Here is a 20,470-nt window from a genome sequence, read left to right on the forward strand (position 1 = left end):
TTTAGTCACACCTTGAAACACAAAACACAACTTAACATTCGAGTTAGATTAACGAAGAAATGAAAGTAAAGTCACTCTGCTTCATCACTGCACAGGTGGGAATATAAATATTCTCCTTATACCTGAATGTGTACCACGCGCTTACAATATCAACCTGCATTACTTTTGTTTTTAGTCTTTCAATCAGTTTACATTTCTTATCAACAGGAGTGAGTACATGTAAATGTAAATCATGTGTATGGGAAGTTTAACCAAATGAAAAGCTGACACCTTAAACCACTTCTTTATTCTTTATTCACTGACCTTCATGAGACAGTTTTATACGTCAACACAACATATTTTATAAGATGATACGTTTACGACTTCTTATGATGCAGATTCAAACATTTATCAAATGAAGTTAAATACAGTGTTACAATGGTCTAACATAAGAATTCCTCCTGCCAGTTGATTTGAATCAAAAAGGTGTTCCTCTGCTCAACAGTCAGCATCCTGTAATGAGAAAATATCATAATTAAATGACTTGTTTTAATGCAGAAAAAAATCATCTTTTTTTTATTTGAAGTAAGAGTGTTGACACCCTTCAAAACCTTCCTAATCTATTTCGACCGATTCACCAACATGTTCTTCATGTGTGTTAAAAGTCGAAGGTTTTGCATGACATTGAGTATTAGGAAGCGAGTCTCACCCATCTCTGCGACCTCCTCCTTCAACTCCTCATAGTATTGGAAGACTTGTCCATGTCGGTCACTTCTCCAACTTAAAGTGAAGTCGTCCACCGACCGGAGTCTTAGGCGCGCCTCCAACTTAGAGAAGAAACCAGCGTTACAAAACACACAGCTTCATTTTCTACGTTCATGCTGACAGGCTAAACCCAGAGGCGCTGATTGTCAACACGCAAAGCGGGGCAACTGCTTATGGGCCCCCGGACCAGTAGGGGGCCCTATTAAAATTTGCACTTTTTGCAATGTCGGTAGGAAACCTCCCTAAGGGGGCCCCGTCTGACAGCACTCAGGAAGTAATCTTTGATCTTTGATACATTTCAATAAAGTTTTTAAAAATCTGTATTGATTCTTCTTCTTGTTTTTTGATAAAGGAGGCAGGTAGTATACTTTTACCATGATTGTGGCTACAGGTCAAAGCAGCGACTGAAGTCCCATTCCCCCTTAAATTCAGATGCATTTGAAATATACAGAGTGATCTGCATTCTTTAGTACCTCTTTCAGGAGAGCGTCCCGTATTTTTGAGTCTGTCAGGTTCAAATCTGAGCGCACCATCATCCTCATCACCATCTTCTTTACTTTGAGACCTGCAGAATCCAGGCAAAGTCAGTGATCGGTTAATATTTACACTTGATTCAGTTTTGATTTAGCAATTTGCCACTTCCCTCCCCAACAGCTTTCTACAAACATCTGCTGTTCACCCCTTGGTATTTTCCAAGTACAGTGGATTTTTAGTGGTTTTCCTAAAAACTGCTGCCTGCTATGTAGGAGCTGATTTGAAGGACAAGTAAACCAAATACGTGATAGCAAATAAAAGGTGCATGAAACTCATGAGTGCTAATCTTTTGGGTTATAAATGTCTACATGGCACAACTCTTTCATAATAAATAAATGTTGAATATGAACACATAAGGTATGGTATGTTCTAGGGCTGGGTGATATGGACCAAAACTCATATCTTGATATTGATTAGCTGAATGGCGATACTCGATATATATGGATATGTATTTTATTAACAGTGAAAACACATGGAAAATAAACTACCTGTTTGGGAATTTAAAAAGTAATATTATAAAATAAAAATGTTCCTTAAATACAATAAAAGAGAGAGAGAGGAGGAGCAGGGTTAAGAGGGACAGACAGTCAGTCATCATCAGTGACACCTCTGTAACGTTATTTTAATGCAACATAAACTATATCGATATGAACAATATTGTCTTACCCTATATCTTGTTTGAAAATATATCGATATATCTTAAAAACTTGATATATTGTCCAGCCCTAGTATGTTCTATAAAAAAGGCAATACCTATGGCTTAATACTTTATTTCTGTTACTAAACTCTTCTATTCTAGATGTTAAAGTTTTAACCAACGATCAAATTGCGATTGAAATGGAATGAAAGGTTTGCTAACAAGTCACTAAAGTTATTCAACTTTCTAATCAGATACTCACCACCCTGACAGATGAATGTGTTCTCCTGGTTACACTGAGCGTCGACCCAGCGCCCCTTGTAAGGAACTGAAAATGCAGCGCAGTTTTCCCGATCCGGCTTGTAAACCAGCCAGTTCCTGAAGGAGTTTTGACTTCCGTCGGCCCACATCCAGGCATCACTGAACAGACCGATCCACACTTTTTTTTCCAGAATGATGCTTCCATACCATGTTTTGATTATCTGGATGACATCAGCCATATCCTGCTCGCTCTTGATGTAGGCCATGTCAGTGTGCTCACTTCGGCACAGCTCCAGACTGTAAGCCCAGCTACGTGCATCAGAATAATAAACATACCTTTTGTCAACATTGATTTGACCTAAAGAGACAAACGGAAAAAGAGACAGCAGCAAAGATTGAAGAAAGTCAACGGGAGATACAGGGTAAGGAAGAGGAACAAAAAAATCTATAAATAAGTTGCTTTGGATGGATGAGATAAAGAGCTTTCACACATGCACAAAACTTCAGAAAAACTCCTGATATTTCCAGCACAAACAGCACATTTTTGTTTTTCCTACTTTACCACCACTATTCACAACATTTACAATGTAAGGAAACGGGAGGCTTGTTTTTATACTCTGTAATAAATTCTTTATTTTTAAGATTTTAAAAGAGACATTTCTCGATAGACAAAAAGCCCCGGTCAAATAATGCGCCCTGTACTGCACAGAGTTGCAGCTTAGCACGCACGTCTCGATGGGTAGCACGATCCCATAGAATGCCAGGGACTTCCGGGGGTTAAATTCGTACGTGGTTGTCATGGTTACAGCAACAGTTAAAAAACTTAAAAAGACTGCGCCTACTGTATAGGTTTTTTTTCGTAATAGTAACACGAGTCTTCGACTCACGTTCATAGCACACGCAACCTTTTGTGTCTTCGCAGGATAGATCGTTCCAGCCGCCTTCCTCAGATAGCTCCACGCACCATTCATCACCCGAAGGTTCACCGCCATTCCACTTGTAGAACGACGCTGGGCCGCTGCCATCCGACCACATCCACCTGCGAGCACCTCCTTTCTGAAGCCCGATCCAGCTGTAGGTCCAGTCATGGCCCAGCACCGTCAGCAGCTCGTCGTTGTCGTCCATGTTGCCGACGGTGGCGAGGTCGGTGTACTTCACCCTGCAGAACTTCTGAGCGTCATACCAGCTCCGCTGGCTGTTGATGAGGTGGTATTGCTGAGATGCTTTTGGGCAAAAAAAGTTGGAACATTTTCATCACATTGTGTTGCCAACAATGAGGAGCCGCCCGCAAGCTAGTTCAGGCAGTCGCCTCGAGCTGCTCTGATTTCACACCTGACATGCCTCATTCTCAACAATCACCTGACAACACCTCCTTCCAATTAGCGACCTATTTAAAGCCTTTATATGCGATTTTTCAATATTCAATGTAATAGAAATCAAGTCTATCCTCTGAAAATAACTCTGTGAGTCATGACTGTCTACAATGGGTGTAACACCTGAGTCCCACTGTCTGTGATGTTTTCATAGTTTTCCAAGTCCTATCTTCTGTTTGTTTACATCGCCGAGACGGCCGTCTGACTCCTCCACTCGTGAATAAAAGTTGTTTAATTGAGGGACTAGAGAAAAGAAGAATAACATACTGTACTCACTGCTTAACTGTGTTTCTAGGTCACGCTCATTTCAGGTAAATTTACATGCAGTGTGAAGATACCAGCATAATAAAGATCGCTAGCATTAGCATGCTAACACAACAATGCACCGCGAGTTGTTTTGGTTTCATGCTGGTGCTCAAGGGCGACATCTGCTGGATCAAAAAATCGCATATAAAGCCTTTTAAGCTGCAAGATTTCCTGTCTCTCCCTTCTGGTCTGTCGTTTCCAGCTCTGACCTGAACCAGTACTGAACTCTCGCTCAGCCTCACCCCCCACCCCAGCATCCACCTGTAGGCTCCGACTGCGGGGGTTTAAGATATCATCCAATAACTCCTCAAATTTCAGCATGTAAATTTAAACTGTGAGGAGTGATGAGGTCGAAGCCTAAACGGCAAACACAAACTTTTGTGGTTTCTCAACTGGTCTAGCCTAAGGAGCCACCATCAACAACCAAAATTTCAAATTTTCAAACAGTCAGATTTATTGAATGAAAAACAGTGCAGTTTAGACAGAACAAAGAGAAAGAACAAAAACAATTTCCAGTCACATGTTGACGACCCACTAAAACCGCCTCTGCGACCCACTTTTAGGTCCCGACCCACCAGTTGAGAAACCACTGTTTTAAACGATACAAACGTTGTAGGTTGTCTGATTGAAATCAAAATGAACAACACCAAGAAATGTTCAAATAATATAATTTAAAACCTCATCTACTCCCATTGACTTTACTCATGCCATGCTGTGATTTTAAAATACTTCAGTTTGTCTTTTTATCGCTCGAATCTGAAAGGTTCTGATCTCATCAATGATGTGAATGAAATCTGTGTCAATGGATGGTTACATGCAAAAGGTGCCAAATTCAAAATGTGACTCTTTTAACGCAACAGCATCTTCCAAATATCTTGCATATTCACAATTTGTCCACATTAATGTTCATTGGAAAGCTTCTAAGACCAATGTCACAAGTATTTACCTACGACTTAAAAAAAATAATAATTAGGACATGTTTCTCATGAACAGATACGTACTTAGCTGAGTGGTCCTCTGAAACAAGAAGAGAAGCCCTGTGGACAAAAGCAAACTGTGGTAGTTTCATCTTTTATCGTACATTAGTGTCAATAGAATTTAAAACCAATCAGCTGCAGTAAATTATTTACTGAGCTTACCAATTAAGGGTATAGTCCAATGTAACCACGCCATTTCTCTGAGTCAGAAGAATACAAATGAAGTTACACATCTTTTTATTTTAGTGTTGTTTTAGACTTCACACACTGAGCACTTAACTTTAAGAAAAGAATAATCAACATCCAGTTATCACATAACATCAGACTGCATGATTTGCGTGGTTGTATACGATATTCAGCATGGAGGATTTTTATAAAAAGTTAAAAATAAAAAAAAATTGTTAACATGAACCTACCTGTCTTGTTGTTGAGACCTCTAAGGACTAACCACACCAAGAAGTCCACGAAGTACGATGGGGGGAAATTCATGGAAATTTGTGTTACTTTTCATGTTTTATGCAAAAACCTCGGCCAGCAGTGAAGAAGACACGAGCGGATTTGGTTACCAATGGTCCTTCAGCAGCAGCTGGTCAAACAAGCTTCTTTGGTTCCTCACCTTTGTGTTGTTTTGTGTCGGCATTACTTTGCTAGTGTTATTTTATTTATTTATTTGTACATATATTGAAACAAATGAGAGGCATTTCGATCGTGCTGCTTCCTTCCAGAAGCCCTTTTCAGTACTTTGCAGTACTCGTCTGACTCTGCGTTGTCTGGCCCGTTCTCCTCCCGTTGCCTGTAATCCGGATCTAGTCCTGCGTAGAAATGCTCGCCCACCAGAGACCATTTCCAGGTGTTCACATCACCATACAGGCCGATCCAGAAGGACGTGGTCCAGTTAACGGCCATGTTGTGAATTGCGTCGACTTCCTCCTCGTTATAAATGGTGGCCAGGTCATCGTACTCGGCTCTGCAGTAGCTCTGGGCCTCAGTCCAGTTCAGCTTTAAGTTGGTGATTAGAATGTACTGATGTAAGACTCTGGAGTCTAAATTGGGAATAAAAAGGTTACTCTTTCTGCTGCCCTTGAAACACTGTTGAAAATGTGGTCGTGTATTTCCTCTTTCAGGTCATTAAAGTTTGCAAGATTGGAAAAGTTAAGAGAGAAAAAAGGATAATAAAAAAACGATATAACTGTATGTTTTTTTTTTCAGATATCATTGTTTAGAGCAGGGGTGTCCAAAGTGCGGCCCGAGGGCCATTTGCGGCCCTTGAGGGGATTTTTTGCAGCCCGTGACTTCAAATGAAGAATCAGAAGGTTTTGATTAAGATTGGCACATTATCTTATTTTTATTTTTCATGTTAACGAGGGCTGAACAATATTCCTAAAATAGAAAATGTTCAGTAACATGTATGTTGTTGTTGTTGTTTTATTTTGTAAACGATGAAAAACAAATGTATGCAAAGTTTTTGCAAACAAGCAGACTGTTGTTTAACCATTTAATGACCTGAGCTTAATGCAGAAAGCTTTTCCAAAAACATGAACCAGGCGTCAACTGGAACTGGACCCGGTAAAAAGTGATAAAAAAGAACATTTTGTAAGGTGTATTTTTAGTTTTTGTTTCTAGCTATGAGTATCCCAGTCCTATTCATGACTTCTTTCATATCTTCCAATCCCTTAGAAGCCTTCAGAATGTGTTTATCGGTATCTGTAGTATTTTTTAAACTTCAGTGGGTGTTATAAATACGTGAATATAAACTTGTTTTTTTGTCTATTTGCATGATTTTTCTTTCTTATGTGCCATGAAAGATTATGGATTTATAGGTAAAATCCAGAGTTCGGGTATGGGGAATTCAAGAAAACACAAGTTTTGTTGGTAATGTAAGTAATGTTACAAGAGGTGCTAAACAGAGAGAGCTTCAGTACGCCTACCATTACTTAAAAAAGAATTCAAGTCCTTGAACGGCCCAGTTTTTATCACCATTGAAAGCCTTTTGATAGGAACAGTATTCTTGTAAACATGCTAACACGTTTGCCCTGGATAAGAGCAAACTATTCTATTAACAATCTCCTTGAGTGGAACTGCAGGTATGCATTTGTTTTTGTTTTTTTTCATGCTAGTTAAACATTGCAAGCCAAAGAGTAAGGATGTGTGCGTGCATGGATCATTTGAAGTTTGTTTGCTTGGCATGACGCTAGAAAAAAAGAAAAATGCAATGTGTCAGTAATAACCGTTTCCATAGGCGACAGGTTACCTTGCTTTTCATAGATGTGCTTTAAAAAAAGTAGTTGATGCATTATTTAAAAGAAGTGAAATATTCCTATGCACAGTTCATACATTATTCTCTAAATATCCGTTTTAGGCGATGGGACGTTTTGCACTTTCCTTTAAAATAAAACCTACTATGTAAGGCCTGATATCTTTGAATGTTGAAAGTGGAATATTATTTTGATACAAGTTCAAAAGCTAATAAATGATAATAAAGTCTGTTGAAATGTGCACTCGCATTCAGTGTTTCCTTTGCAAACTTAACAACACTCGAGGTAAGGACTTGCTTGATAGTCGGACTGATCTAAGATTTTTTTTAAAAAGTCACTGCTCATATGAGAGAAGAATCCAATGTGGGCAGTAAAGAAAGAAAATGTAATAATTTAAATATTAAACGCACAGTATGTATAATCCGCCGCTAGGGAGCTCTCAATCAAAACAATAACAAAATATGACGTCGAGGCTCCGAGTGAACTCAGCACTGGCTTTATAAGCACTGAGGTAATAAGAAGCTTCACCAGGGCAGAGCTGGAGACAACGGAAAGAGAGAAGGGACAAACAGCAAAGATAAAAACATACAGTCGTAACACTAAGTAGAAATGGATAAAAAAAGCATTTATGAACTGTTTAGTTGTGTATAACTAAGCCAGCAGCAGACCTTATTTTCCGGGTGAATTCCTGTCTTGTTGCCTCACATGGTTGTGACTTGTTTTCTCTGAATTCTGAGTTTGAAGTCAGAATTATGAGGGTAAAAAACAGAACAAAAAAATAAAATTGTGGTATCTTACAGTCTTTAATAAAGCGTTGGTATTTTCAGAGGGGGAAAAAAGTTCCAAGCTTGAAAAGTTCAAGTAAACGCACCACGAACAATACACTTTTTTTATCACATCAGAAGTTTAGTATTTTATTTTATTTTACGTTGTAACCATTATGTGCAAGAGTGGCCGACATAAGTTATCAGTGTCATATCTTTGTAAGACCATGTAGTTCCCGCATCAACATCAAAATAACACTTTCAAAAAGACATGACAGGAGTCAAAATGTTGATGTGATTAACAAATCTCAGAAAAATACAAGCGTGTTAGGATTTCTCTTTTTGCTTCCTTTTTCATCTTGGCACAAGATTTATTTAAGCATCCTCTCATATCAGATAAATATTACAGGTTAAAAAAACATTAATAGATTTTATGTTGCCTATTTAACCTTGTCTCGATACATCTTCCGCATGATGTCAAATCACTGCATCATTATGGTCTACGAAATGACTTTATAATGTTTTCTTTTCCTGACTTAATGTGTGGCTAAGATATGATGAAATGGAAGTTGTTAGCATTACGATAACTACCAATCAGATGTGAATATCTTATTTATATTCATATTATTCTGTTAAAAAAAGATGGCTTGAACATTAACATCCAACTCCAGCTGATCATACGTCAAGTAATATAGATACTGAAATGTAGAAAATAATGCAAAACACCAAGGCACCTTTCGGCATCAATTTAGTTTAATTCACAAAAAAATCTCAAAATCATTGTTATTTGATTAAAAAAAGCTATAAATGATTTCCAATTACATGCATTTCATTCATTTTCACAATATGATTCTTCAAAGGATAACATTGATCTATGTCACAATACACAGAACAGATTAGAACAACCAATAAAACCAAGAACAAAGATGTATTAATACGAATAAGTCGAATAGACTCTATAAAGGAAAGTTACCTCTGTGAAAAAGTAAGTTTATCTAAGGAGAAAAAAACTTGACTAAACATTTGAACTGAACAAAGTTTCACTACTCTTATGTCCCAGCAGCATGCTGTACCTAAGACGATTTAACTCCACCTCTTTGGCCCAAGTAAATATATCACAGCAACTAGTGAATGGGTTCCCATGTAATTATTAACAGAATAATAGGGTTAATAGGGTTGATAATAGGGTTAAGCCGAACCAACTAAAATCAAGTTTAAACATTGATCATTATCCACTTACATCGATAAAAAGTTTCATCTCTATTAAAGTCCCAAAGTGTTCAACATCTGAAGTATCCCTGCCCCATCACATCTGCACATTCCCCCCCCCCCCGAAGACAACTGGACCTTGAATGGTTAAGCCAAGATAGAAACGGCTATGCGCTGAACCATATGATTCAAACTTAGTTGGAACCCAAATCCCTCCAAGAAAAACAGACATTTGCTGGCCTGTTTCCTGTGGAGGTGTGAGCTCAGTCCTAACTGGAAGAAGGATGTCTTGTATCTCTGGGACTTGCCACACTATCCCTTCGCTCCACAAGTCATTGATCCGGTTCTTCTTTGTTCTGTTGTGTTGGCAATCAGCTAGCTCAGCATCGACCGTTTTCTCCACAATAGCGTCCAACCTTGATTTGTGAATCCACTTGCTCAGTCCAGAGCCCTTTCCCAGAAAAAAGAGAGGCACAAGGTATCTACCTCGGAGGTACTTGGCATACCCAACTCTCTCAAATGCTTTCTCCATGAATGTGATGTGTTGTTGCAGATCAGGTCCAATCATCACGTCAAGCGACAGTTGTGCAGGCTCTCCTTCTGATTCCTGTTCCTCATTTCTGTCCTCATCCTCCCGGGTCTCGTTGTCTGACCCGTTGTCCTCTGTTGCCGGTTGTTCCACTTCCTCATCCTCTTCTTCAACCACCTGAGGATGTTCCTCAGGCCAAAACAACAGCAGCACCAAAAGGTAAAACTCAGGTCTTCTACGCCCCACTTCAGTGCCCAAGAATCCGGACAGAACGGTCTGGAGTTCATTCACAGGAGTGAGTCTCGGGGAGTTATGCATCTTGTTGCTCAAGATGATATTTGAGAGAATGTACCTCCCAGCTGCTTCGACATCTCCAACATCTGCCTCATAGGTGGTTCTCAAATCGTCGCAGATTGCTTCTAAAACAGCGGTGGTTTCCTGCGCCTTGGTGAACCCGGCGCGACTTCCCATTGACGTGAACAGGCCGTGATTCAAACGCTCCAGGAGGCCTGGAAAGCTGGTGGAATCCGCTGCATCTTTTCTGGTATAGTGTTTGTAGCAGAGAGCAACGTCTTTCCAGAAGTAGTGCGGCTCTAAGGTTGTCTCGTCGGGCTTGGAGTAGCCAAGGTACCATTCAAAAAAGCCAAATTTGGCTTCAACTTCCATTTCCAACATGTGGAGGTGTGTCTGTCGAGGATCACGGCTTATCTTTTGGAGTTTCTCAAAGGCTATCTTTGCCACTTGGAGGAAGCCAAAAAGTCCTCTGTTGTTAAATGTTTTTGAAATGTTTACGATGTCCGCTGAATCTATCATTTCAGGCCCTACTTCGTTGTCAGCTTTTGTTCCCACATCTTTATACACCGTCAAGGCCTCTCGAGCCATGTCTAAGATTTCCTCCTGTTGATTGGCTGTCCTCAGTAAACGGTTCTTGTAAACGTGGCCAAGAGTGTCAGCCACATAAGAGTTGTTTGGAGCTCTTCTAATAGCTGTCTTTGCCCAAGTTTCAGCTCTGGCATAGTCCACAATACCTCTCTTTATGTAATAGAAACGGGAAAGAGTTTGGGGATAGATGTGGTCCTGTCTCATTATATCTGATGCGGTTTTCAAGACAGAGATAGCGTTGTGAAAATTCTCCTGCTCACATATATCTTCAACAAACCGTGAGAACTTCTCTTGGCCATTTTCTCCCATTTCTCTCTTGGTCAGTAAATCTTTGATGAACTGTACTGTTGTTGGTTGGGCCTCATCTCTGCAGAGTAAATCCATGAATCTCTTCACAATATTACTCCTTGAAATTCCTAAGTCAGTGAGTAGCTTTAATGCTATATTTGTAAACAGTGGTTCAATGCAAATGTGGTCAGGGTTTGGACTGGATGTGTTTATGAAGTTGATAAAAGGCACCATTCTTTCTTCGAAGGGGGGACCTCCATGGATGGGATCAGGACGTCCAAAGATCTGTTGACACTCAGACATCAGAAGAAAGGACCCAGGAATGTAGGTGTTCAGCAGCACCAGAAAAGAGAACAGGTGCGTGTTGGTGGAGTTTAGGTTTTGTCTCACATACTCTCTGACATCATTCCAATATTCCTCCAATGTCATCTGTGCACCATCTGAAGAGGTTCCATCTCCGCTGTCAGATGACAAAGTTTCTGTTGAGTTGTGATCCATTTTTTGTCTTCACTTCTTTAAAAAGGCAAACAACCCTAAAGAGATGATAAAAACAGAGCACATGTCAAAGGAGGAAAAAGAGAGCAAGATAGTGATAAGTGGAGCTGATAGTAACATTTTAATATAAAGGTAACTGACTGAATGCTGCACTGGCTCTAGAGGAGAAAAGAGAAAAGAGGACATATTATCCCCCTTCTCTACCTTTTCAAACAGTCCCCCTGTGGTCTAAATGAAACATCTGTGCTGTGGTCAAAATATAACATGAATCAAGCACCAGAGGAGGTTTGTGACCCTGTATAAACCAGCTCTCTCAGAACGCTCCGTTTTGGTGTGTGTGTCTCTTTAAATGCAATGAGCTTCCCCCTTAACCCCCCTGCTGGCGACCGGTGCCTACGAGTTCAGCTTGGAAAAACATGGCTCCTGGAGACAACACAGGAGGGGAGGGGATTTTTTTTTTTTTTTTTTTTACCAGAATCCCACTGTGATGTCACAAGGAGAGCAAATTTGAAACGGAGCATTTTTCTCTGTGTTGTAAGACTTATGCAGACCACAAACAAAGGACTGGATGGGTTTATTTCAAACTTTGTGGGTCAGTAGACACTCAGGTTACCCAAATATATGTTCAAAAACATTTTAGAAGTAGATTTTTCATAATACGATAATAAAACATGTAAAAAAAAAAAAAACATCCCCATAGTCCAGCACAGACATAAAAGTGGCAGAAACCTTTTCTTAAGCCGTTTTCACATATGCACTCTGGATAATATCTAGATATTTACAGGAGGACTTCTCCGGAGATTCTCCCGACCTAGCCGTTCACATATGCTCCTCACAGCGGGGGACTTTCCCTGTCAGAGGGGAGGGGGGCAGCGGGGGATTTCCCGAGGTAAGACGTGACGTAAATAAACAACGCGGAAGTAGCGGCCGAAGCAACAGAGTCCGCTACATGACGTTATAATGAGAATATTTGCCTTTATATCAATGCTATGTGTAATCCAATGGAATGACAACATCCACAAAAGAGAGGAGAACAACATACTGACGAACAGAAAACAGAATGCAGACGTTTAATGACGTGCACGGAGATCGTAGAGGTCGCGTGCAGACACTTTAGGCAGTCACTGTATATAAACGTCAAGTTACAAAATACTAGGGGTCTGGCCGGAGAAACTCCGGGTAAAGTCGACGCGAAAAATGCGGCTGTTTGTGTTCACACATAGCCTAAAGTACCTCTGGGTAGCCAAATCTCCGGAGTTCTTCAGGAGATTTCCGTACGTGTGAAAAGGGTTTTAGATTCAAAAGAGAGGCGGGATTTGATTCTACAACCTCAGTTTTCATTTTTAACCTTTTTACCAGCTGCTGAATGTGAGGTGTAAAAGAGAGGGACTCGTCAATTAAAATACCAAGATATCTGTATCTGGAAACACACTTAATGTGTGTACCATGAGAGGGGAGATTGAAAGGAGGTAAAATGGTTTAGATTTTGGATTAGACAACGTCATGATTTGGTTTTGTCTGCATTTAAATCAAGTTTTAAGTCATAAAAAAACAACCTTGTAGCTGCATATATGACGTGTGTAAACTTGTTTCATTACTATTTGTAACAGATGATTTCGTGAATCATTTTGCTGAAGGCCTTTTTGGTTAAACAGAAAGTGAAGAAACAAGAAGTGTTTCACTGATTTGACTCATGGTGACTTATGAAAGAGTTTCTTTGATTCCCTGAATGCCTAAATGTTTATTTTATTCATGGTTAAAAACTGATTTGAACATGTAACAATGCTTAACTTTCTGGATAACCATGTTAAAGATTACAGTACGTTAATAAGTCATTCATTCTGAATGAGATTTTGAATGTGCTCTGATGTGGGTTCAGAGAGTGGAATGCTGGAAATCTTGAAATTCATGATATTTATCTGCACGATGAAGCCACAAGAAGAGTTTCTTCTTCCTCATTCCTTCCTCTTTTGTCTAACCTATAAAATTAGAAGTTATCTGAACTCAGCATTGTAATTTAAAGGTGCACTGTAAAAAATAAAAAAACCTGCTTATTTTACAGATTTTTACTTTTGAATGATGGGAAAATAATGATAAAATTACAAAAGTAAATTGTGACTTATGTAAACATAATTTTAGATTTTATTTTTTACATCATGTGCATTTCTTTCCTGAAACATTTTTTTATTAAACCTTAAAATACACAAAATCCCAATTAAAATTAAAGTTGCAAAGTGTATTTTAATTACAGAAAATTGCTGTATTTTTTATTAGATACCTTTTAGAAAACAAATGTAAAGGATGCAGAACATTTTTACGAGCGTTTAAACTAATTTAAAAACAACAGAATTTCATAGAGGAGGAAAAGTACCAAATGTCTGAAGTGATTCAATGGGTGAGTTAGTTTTGGCAGAAAGACTCTGCGAAATGTGTCAAACTGAGTTTATGGTGACTAAATGAGGTTTTGTCTGTTTTGTTGAACCCACCTGAGACAGTTAACGCAGTCTTCAGTCCAAACAAACAAATTGACCGCTCACTAAATCACTTCCAGCACATTCCCTTTCCAGAAAGATTCTTTACTTTGTACATTTTTCGCAGCGCTTTTAAAAATGTTTCACATCTTGTAAACTTGTTTTCTAAAATATAACTTTGTTTTGTCCTAGATATTTTTTCAATAATTTATTGGAGCCCCAGCTAGCAAAATATTACAGGTTTTTTTTTTTTACAGTGTGGGATTTATGATTATCTCATAATGAAAGCTACAAAATTGAACAATAAAGTGATGACTTGTGGATTTATCAGCATTACATTGTGTGTGTGTGTGTGTTTCCTTTGTTCCCTGTAATCTCAATGCTACTTCAAAAAACCCTCATAAATAAAGTATTGTTCATGTTTTCTCTCTTTGCATTATTTTGTCATTTTCATTATGTGGTTATGATTATCATTTTCTTAAATTTCTACTTCTCTTTATGTAGTTTTTAGATCAAGATTACTGAAATGGTTTTTTTTTTTTTTTTTTTTTTAAATGATTATCTAAAATTCCTAATGAAGCTTACATAAAATCATATCAGCAGCCACAAACCAGCATGAAGGTAACGTTACAGGTAAAAAACAGTAAAACACCGTTATTTACACTGCGAGTTAAAATCCATCAAACTCAAATAAAAACTGTACATGCAAATCTTCTTACCTGTTTGAGTTCCAGCCGGTGTGTGGGTGACCTATGAGTCCGAGGCAGTTTATTTATTAGCAGATTTTAGGCACGCCCTTTGCATTATGTAAATCTATATCTATTGTGCGTATCTCATTGTGCTGAGTTTCTGTGGTCTATTGAGTGCGTCATTAGTAATTACTTTAATGCCACGTGCTGGAAGGACAAGATGCCATTCCATTGTTAATACAAGTTTACACAGAGATGAAGACAGCAGTCACTTCACTGAAATCTTCTGGTTTCCCATAATACTAACTTCCTTATACTTAATTTTTAGTCACACCTTGAAACACAAAACACAACTTAACATTCGAGTTAGATTAACGAAGAAATGAAAGTAAAGTCACTCTGCTTCATCACTGCACAGGTGGGAATATAAATATTCTCCTTATACCTGAATGTGTACCACGCGCTTACAATATCAACCTGCATTACTTTTGTTTTTAGTCTTTCAATCAGTTTACATTTCTTATCAACAGGAGTGAGTACATGTAAATGTAAATCATGTGTATGGGAAGTTTAACCAAATGAAAAGCTGACACCTTAAACCACTTCTTTATTCTTTATTCACTGACCTTCATGAGACAGTTTTATACGTCAACACAACATATTTTATAAGATGATACGTTTACGACTTCTTATGATGCAGATTCAAACATTTATCAAATGAAGTTAAATACAGTGTTACAATGGTCTAACATAAGAATTCCTCCTGCCAGTTGATTTGAATCAAAAAGGTGTTCCTCTGCTCAACAGTCAGCATCCTGTAATGAGAAAATATCATAATTAAATGACTCGTTTTAATGCAGAAAAAAATCATCTTTTTTTTATTTGAAGTAAGAGTGTTGACACCCTTCAAAACCTTCCTAATCTATTTCGACCGATTCACCAACATGTTCTTCATGTGTGTTAAAAATCGAAGGTTTTGCATGACATTGAGGATTAGGAAGCGAGTCTCACCCATCTCTGCGACCTCCTCCTTCAACTCCTCATAGTATTGGAAGACTTGTCCATGTCGGTCACTTCTCCAACTTAAAGTGAAGTCGTCCACCGACCGGAGTCTTAGGCGCGCCTCCAACTTCGAGAAGAAACCAGCGTTACAAAACACACAGCTTCATTTTCTACTTTCATGCTGACAAGCTAAACCCAGAGGCGCTGCTTGTCAACAGGCAAAGCGGGGCAACTGCTTATGGGCTCCCGGGCCAGTAGGGGGCCCTATTAAAATTTGCACTTTTTGCAATGTCGGTAGGAAACCTCCCTAAGGGGGCCCCGTCTGACAGCACTCAGGAAGTAATCTTTGATCTTTGATACATTTCAATAAAGTTTTTAAAAATCTGTATTGATTCTTCTTCTTGTTTTTTGATAAAGGAGGCAGGTAGTATACTTTTACCATGATTGTGGCTACAGGTCAAAGCAGCGACTGAAGTCCCATTCCCCCTTAAATTCAGATGCATTTGAAATATACAGAGTGATCTGCATTCTTTAGTACCTCTTTCAGGAGAGCGTCCCGTAATTTTGAGTCTGTCAGGTTCAAATCTGAGCGCACCATCATCCTCATCACCATCTTCTTTACTTTGAGACCTGCAGAATCCAGGCAAAGTCAGTGATCGGTTAATATTTACACTTGATTCAGTTTTGATTTAGCAATTTGCCACTTCCCTCCCCAACAGCTTTCTACAAACATCTGCTGTTCACCCCTTGGTATTTTCCAAGTACAGTGGATTTTTAGTGGTTTTCCTAAAAACTGCTGCCTGCTATGTAGGAGCTGATTTGAAGGACAAGTAAACCAAATACGTGATAGCAAATAAAAGGTGCATGAAACTCATGAGTGCTAATCTTTTGGGTTATAAATGTCTACATGGCACAACTCTTTCATAATAAATAAATGTTGAATATGAACACATAAGGTATGGTATGTTCTAGGGCTGGGTGATATGGACCAAAACTCATATCTTGATATTGATTAGCTGAATGGCGATACTCGATATATATGGATATGTATTTTATTAACAGTGAAAACACATGGAAAATAAACTACCTGTTTGGGAATTTAAAAAGTAATATTATAAAATAAAAATGTTCCTTAAATACAATAAAAGAGAGAGAGAGGAGGAGCAGGGTTAAGAGGGACAGACAGTCAGTCATCATCAGTGAGGTGACCTGGCCCCTCTGTAACGTTATTTTAATGCAACATAAACTATATCGATATGAACAATATTGTCTTACCCTATATCTTGTTTGAAAATATATCGATATATCTTAAAAACTTGATATATTGTCCAGCCCTAGTATGTTCTATAAAAAAGGCAATACCTATGGCTTAATACTTTATTTCTGTTACTAAACTCTTCTATTCTAGATGTTAAAGTTTTAACCAACGATCAAATTGCGATTGAAATGGAATGAAAGGTTTGCTAACAAGTCACTAAAGTTATTCAACTTTCTAATCAGATACTCACCACCCTGACAGATGAATGTGTTCTCCTGGTTACACTGAGCGTCGACCCAGCGCCCCTTGTAAGGAACTGAAAATGCAGCGCAGTTTTCCCGATCCGGCTTGTAAACCAGCCAGTTCCTGAAGGAGTTTTGACTTCCGTCGGCCCACATCCAGGCATCACTGAACAGACCGATCCACACTTTTTTTTCCAGAATGATGCTTCCATACCATGTTTTGATTATCTGGATGACATCAGCCATATCCTGCTCGCTCTTGATGTAGGCCATGTCAGTGTGCTCACTTCGGCACAGCTCCAGACTGTAAGCCCAGCTACGTGCATCAGAATAATAAACATACCTTTTGTCACCATTGATTTGACCTAAAGAGACAAACGGAAAAAGAGACAGCAGCAAAGATTGAAGAAAGTCAACGGGAGATACAGGGTAAGGAAGAGGAACAAAAAAATCTATAAATAAGTTGCTTTGGATGGATGAGATAAAGAGCTTTCACACATGCACAAAACTTCAGAAAAACTCCTGATATATTTCCAGCACAAACAGCACATTTTTGTTTTTCCTACTTTACCACCACTATTCACAACATTTACAATGTAAGGAAACGGGAGGCTTGTTTTTATACTCTGTAATAAATTCTTTATTTTTAAGATTTTAAAAGAGACATTTCTCGATAGACAAAAAGCCCCGGTCAAATAATGCGCCCTGTACTGCACAGAGTTGCAGCTTAGCACGCACGTCTCGATGGGTAGCACGATCCCATAGAATGCCAGGGACTTCCGGGGGTTAAATTTGTACGTGGTTGTCATGGTTACAGCAACAGTTAAAAAACTTAAAAAGACTGCGCCTACTGTATAGGTTTTTTTTCGTAATAGTAACACGAGTCTTCGACTCACGTTCATAGCACACGCAACCTTTTGTGTCTTCGCAGGATAGATCGTTCCAGCCGCCTTCCTCAGATAGCTCCACGCACCATTCATCACCCGAAGGTTCACCGCCATTCCACTTGTAGAACGACGCTGGGCCGCTGCCATCCGACCACATCCACCTGCGAGCACCTCCTTTCTGAAGCCCGATCCAGCTGTAGGTCCAGTCATGGCCCAGCACCGTCAGCAGCTCGTCGTTGTCGTCCATGTTGCCGACGGTGGCGAGGTCGGTGTACTTCACCCTGCAGAACTTCTGAGCGTCATACCAGCTCCGCTGGCTGTTGATGAGGTGGTATTGCTGAGATGCTTTTGGGCAAAAAAAAGTTGGAACATTTTCATCACATTGTGTTGCCAACAATGAGGAGCCGCCCGCAAGCTAGTTCAGGCAGTCGCCTCGAGCTGCTCTGATTTCACACCTGACATGCCTCATTCTCAACAATCACCTGACAACACCTCCTTCCAATTAGCGACCTATTTAAAGCCTTTATATGCGATTTTTCAATATTCAATGTAATAGAAATCAAGTATATCCTCTGAAAATAACTCTGTGAGTCATGACTGTCTACAATGGGTGTAACACCAGAGTCCCACTGTCTGTGATGTTTTCAGAGTTTTCCAAGTCCTATCTTCAGTTTGTTTACATCGCCGAGACGGCTGGCCAACTCCTCCACTCGTGAATAAAAGTTGTTTAATTGAGGGACTAGAGAAAAGAAGAATAACATACTGTACTCACTGCTTAACTGTGTTTCTAGATCACGCTCATTTCAGGTAAATTTACATGCAGTGTGAAGATACCAGCATAATAAAGATCGCTAGCATTAGCATACTAACACAACAATGCAGCGCGAGTTGTTTTGGTTTCATGCTGGTGCTCAAGGGCGACGTCTGCTGGATCAAAAAATCGCATATAAAGCCTTTTAAGCTGCAAGATTTCCTGTCTCTCCCTTCTGGTCTGTCGTTTCCAGCTCTGACCTGAACCAGTACTGAACTCTCGCTCAGCCTCACCCCCCACCCCAGCATCCACCTGTAGGCTCCGACTGCGGGGGTTTAAGATATCATCCCATAACTCCTCAAATTTCAGCATGTAAATTTAAACTGTGAGGAGTGATGAGGTCGAAGCCTAAACGGCAAACACAGACTTTTGTGGTTTCTCAACTGGTCTAGCCTAAGGAGCCACCACCAACAACCAAAATTTCAAATTTTCAAACAGTCAGATTTATTGAATGAAAAACAGTGCAGTTTGGACAGAACAAAGAGAAAGAACAAAAACAATTTCCAGTCACATGTTGACGACCCACTAAAACCGCCTCTGCGACCCACTTTTAGGTCCCGACCCACCAGTTGAGAAACCACTGTTTTAAATGATACAAACGTTGTAGGTTGTCTGATTGAAATCAAAATGAACAACACCAAGAAATGTTCAAATAATATAATTTAAAACCTCATCTACTCCCATTGACTTTACTCATGCCATGCTGTGATTTTAAAATACTTCAGTTTGTCTTTTTATCGCTTGAATCTGAAAGGTTCTGATCTCATCAATGATGTGAATGAAATCTGTGTCAATGGATGGTTACATGCAAAAGGTGCCAAATTCAAAATGTGACTCTTTTAACGCAACAGCATCTTCCAAATATCTTGCATATTCACAATTTGTCCACATTAATGTTCATTGGAAAGCTTCTAAGACCAATGTCACAAGTATTTACCTACGATTTAAAAATAATAATAATTAGGACATGTTTCTCATGAACAGATACGTACTTAGCTGAGTGGTCCTCTGAAACAAGAAGAGAAGACCTGTGGACAAAAGCAAACTGTGGTAGTTTCATCTTTTATCGTACATTAGTGTCAATAGAATTTAAAACCAATCAGCTGCAGTAAATCATTTACTGAGCTTACCAATTAAGGGTATAGTCCAATGTAACCACGCCATTTCTCTGAGTCAGAAGAATACAAATGAAGTTACACATCTTTTTATTTTAGTGTTGTTTTAGACTTCACACACTGAGCACTTCACTTTAAGAAAAGAATAATCAACATCCAGTTATCACATAACATCAGACTGCATGATTTGCGTGGTTGTATACGATATTCAGCATGGAGGATTTTTATAAAAAGTTAAAAATAAAAAAAAATTGTTAACATGAACCTACCTGTCTTGTTGTTGAGACCTCTAAGGACTAACCACACCAAGAAGTCCACGAAGTACGATGGGGGGAAATTTGTGGAAATTTGTGTTACTTTTCATGTTTTATGCAAAAACCTCGGCCAGCAGTGAAGAAGACACGAGCGGATTTGGTTACCAATGGTCCTTCAGCAGCAGCTGGTCAAACAAGCTTCTTTGGTTCCTCACCTTTGTGTTGTTTTGTGTCGGCATTACTTTGCTAGTGTTATTTTATTTATTTATTTGTACATATATTGAAACAAATGAGAGGCATTTCGATCATGCTGCTTCCTTCCAGAAGCCCTTTTCCGTCATGGAGACGCAGTACTCGTCTGACTCTGCGTTGTCTGGCCCGTTCTCCTCCCGTTGCCTGTAATCCGGATCTAGTCCTGCGTAGAAATGCTCGCCCACCAGAGACCATTTCCAGGTGTTCACATCACCATACAGGCCGATCCAGAAGG

At 39.3% G+C, this 20,470-nt stretch overlaps 3 protein-coding genes across 4 annotated transcripts; all 3 read right to left on the reverse strand.

Annotated features, from left to right (window-relative positions):
* Nucleotides 1-266: 266 nt before the first annotated feature.
* LOC136177396 (macrophage mannose receptor 1-like) lies at nt 267-6,326 on the reverse strand. 2 transcript variants are annotated; one of them, XM_065950540.1, is made up of 9 exons: nt 5,249-6,326; nt 4,995-5,032; nt 4,857-4,892; nt 3,275-3,399; nt 3,064-3,172; nt 2,178-2,534; nt 1,218-1,309; nt 689-806; nt 267-492 (listed from the first exon to the last, which is right to left on the reverse strand). In XM_065950540.1, exons 2-9 carry the CDS (start codon nt 5,026-5,028, stop codon nt 485-487), a joined length of 879 nt encoding a protein of 292 aa, XP_065806612.1. In that variant the 5' UTR covers nt 5,029-5,032; nt 5,249-6,326; the 3' UTR covers nt 267-484. The 2 variants fall into 2 exon arrangements, with proteins under 2 accessions (XP_065806612.1, XP_065806611.1); XM_065950539.1 differs by having other exon boundaries at nt 3,064-3,399; nt 5,249-6,322.
* Nucleotides 6,327-8,592: 2,266 nt separating this feature from the next.
* Nucleotides 8,593-11,288, reverse strand: LOC136177389 (sterile alpha motif domain-containing protein 9-like). Its single transcript, XM_065950518.1, has one exon. It carries the CDS (start codon nt 11,255-11,257, stop codon nt 9,158-9,160), a length of 2,100 nt encoding a protein of 699 aa, XP_065806590.1. The 5' UTR covers nt 11,258-11,288; the 3' UTR covers nt 8,593-9,157.
* Nucleotides 11,289-15,994: 4,706 nt separating this feature from the next.
* LOC136177425 (macrophage mannose receptor 1-like) lies at nt 15,995-19,779 on the reverse strand. The gene is made up of 4 exons (XM_065950617.1): nt 19,745-19,779; nt 19,607-19,642; nt 17,813-18,148; nt 15,995-17,281 (listed from the first exon to the last, which is right to left on the reverse strand). The coding sequence occupies exons 1-4, from the start codon at nt 19,776-19,778 to the stop codon at nt 16,836-16,838; spliced, it is 852 nt and encodes a 283-aa protein (XP_065806689.1). The 5' UTR covers nt 19,779; the 3' UTR covers nt 15,995-16,835.
* Between the last annotated feature and the right edge of the window lie 691 nt (nt 19,780-20,470).

Source organism: Labrus bergylta, chromosome 22 (genome assembly GCF_963930695.1).
Source record: "Labrus bergylta chromosome 22, fLabBer1.1, whole genome shotgun sequence".
NCBI lineage: Eukaryota > Metazoa > Chordata > Actinopteri > Labriformes > Labridae > Labrus > Labrus bergylta.

Bases quoted from the DNA above. Each gene is read 5' to 3' on its own strand.
- LOC136177389 (XM_065950518.1), bottom strand. From the start codon at position 11,257: ATGGATCACAACTCAACAGAAACTTTGTCATCTGACAGCGGAGATGGA.
- LOC136177425 (XM_065950617.1), bottom strand. From the start codon at position 19,778: ATGGCGTGGTTACATTGGACTATACCCTTAATTG. The intron at 19,643-19,744 runs GTAAGCTCAGTA...TTTTGTCCACAG, and splicing joins TTGGACTATACCCTTAATTG to GTCTTCTCTTCTTGTTTCAG. The intron at 18,149-19,606 runs GTACGTATCTGT...TTTGCCCAAAAG, and splicing joins TCAGAGGACCACTCAGCTAA to CATCTCAGCAATACCACCTC.
- LOC136177396 (XM_065950539.1), bottom strand. From the start codon at position 5,028: ATGGCGTGGTTACATTGGACTATACCCTTAATTG. The intron at 4,893-4,994 runs GTAAGCTCAGTA...TTTTGTCCACAG, and splicing joins TTGGACTATACCCTTAATTG to GGCTTCTCTTCTTGTTTCAG. The intron at 807-1,217 runs GTACTAAAGAAT...TTCTTCTCTAAG, and splicing joins GGGACGCTCTCCTGAAAGAG to TTGGAGGCGCGCCTAAGACT.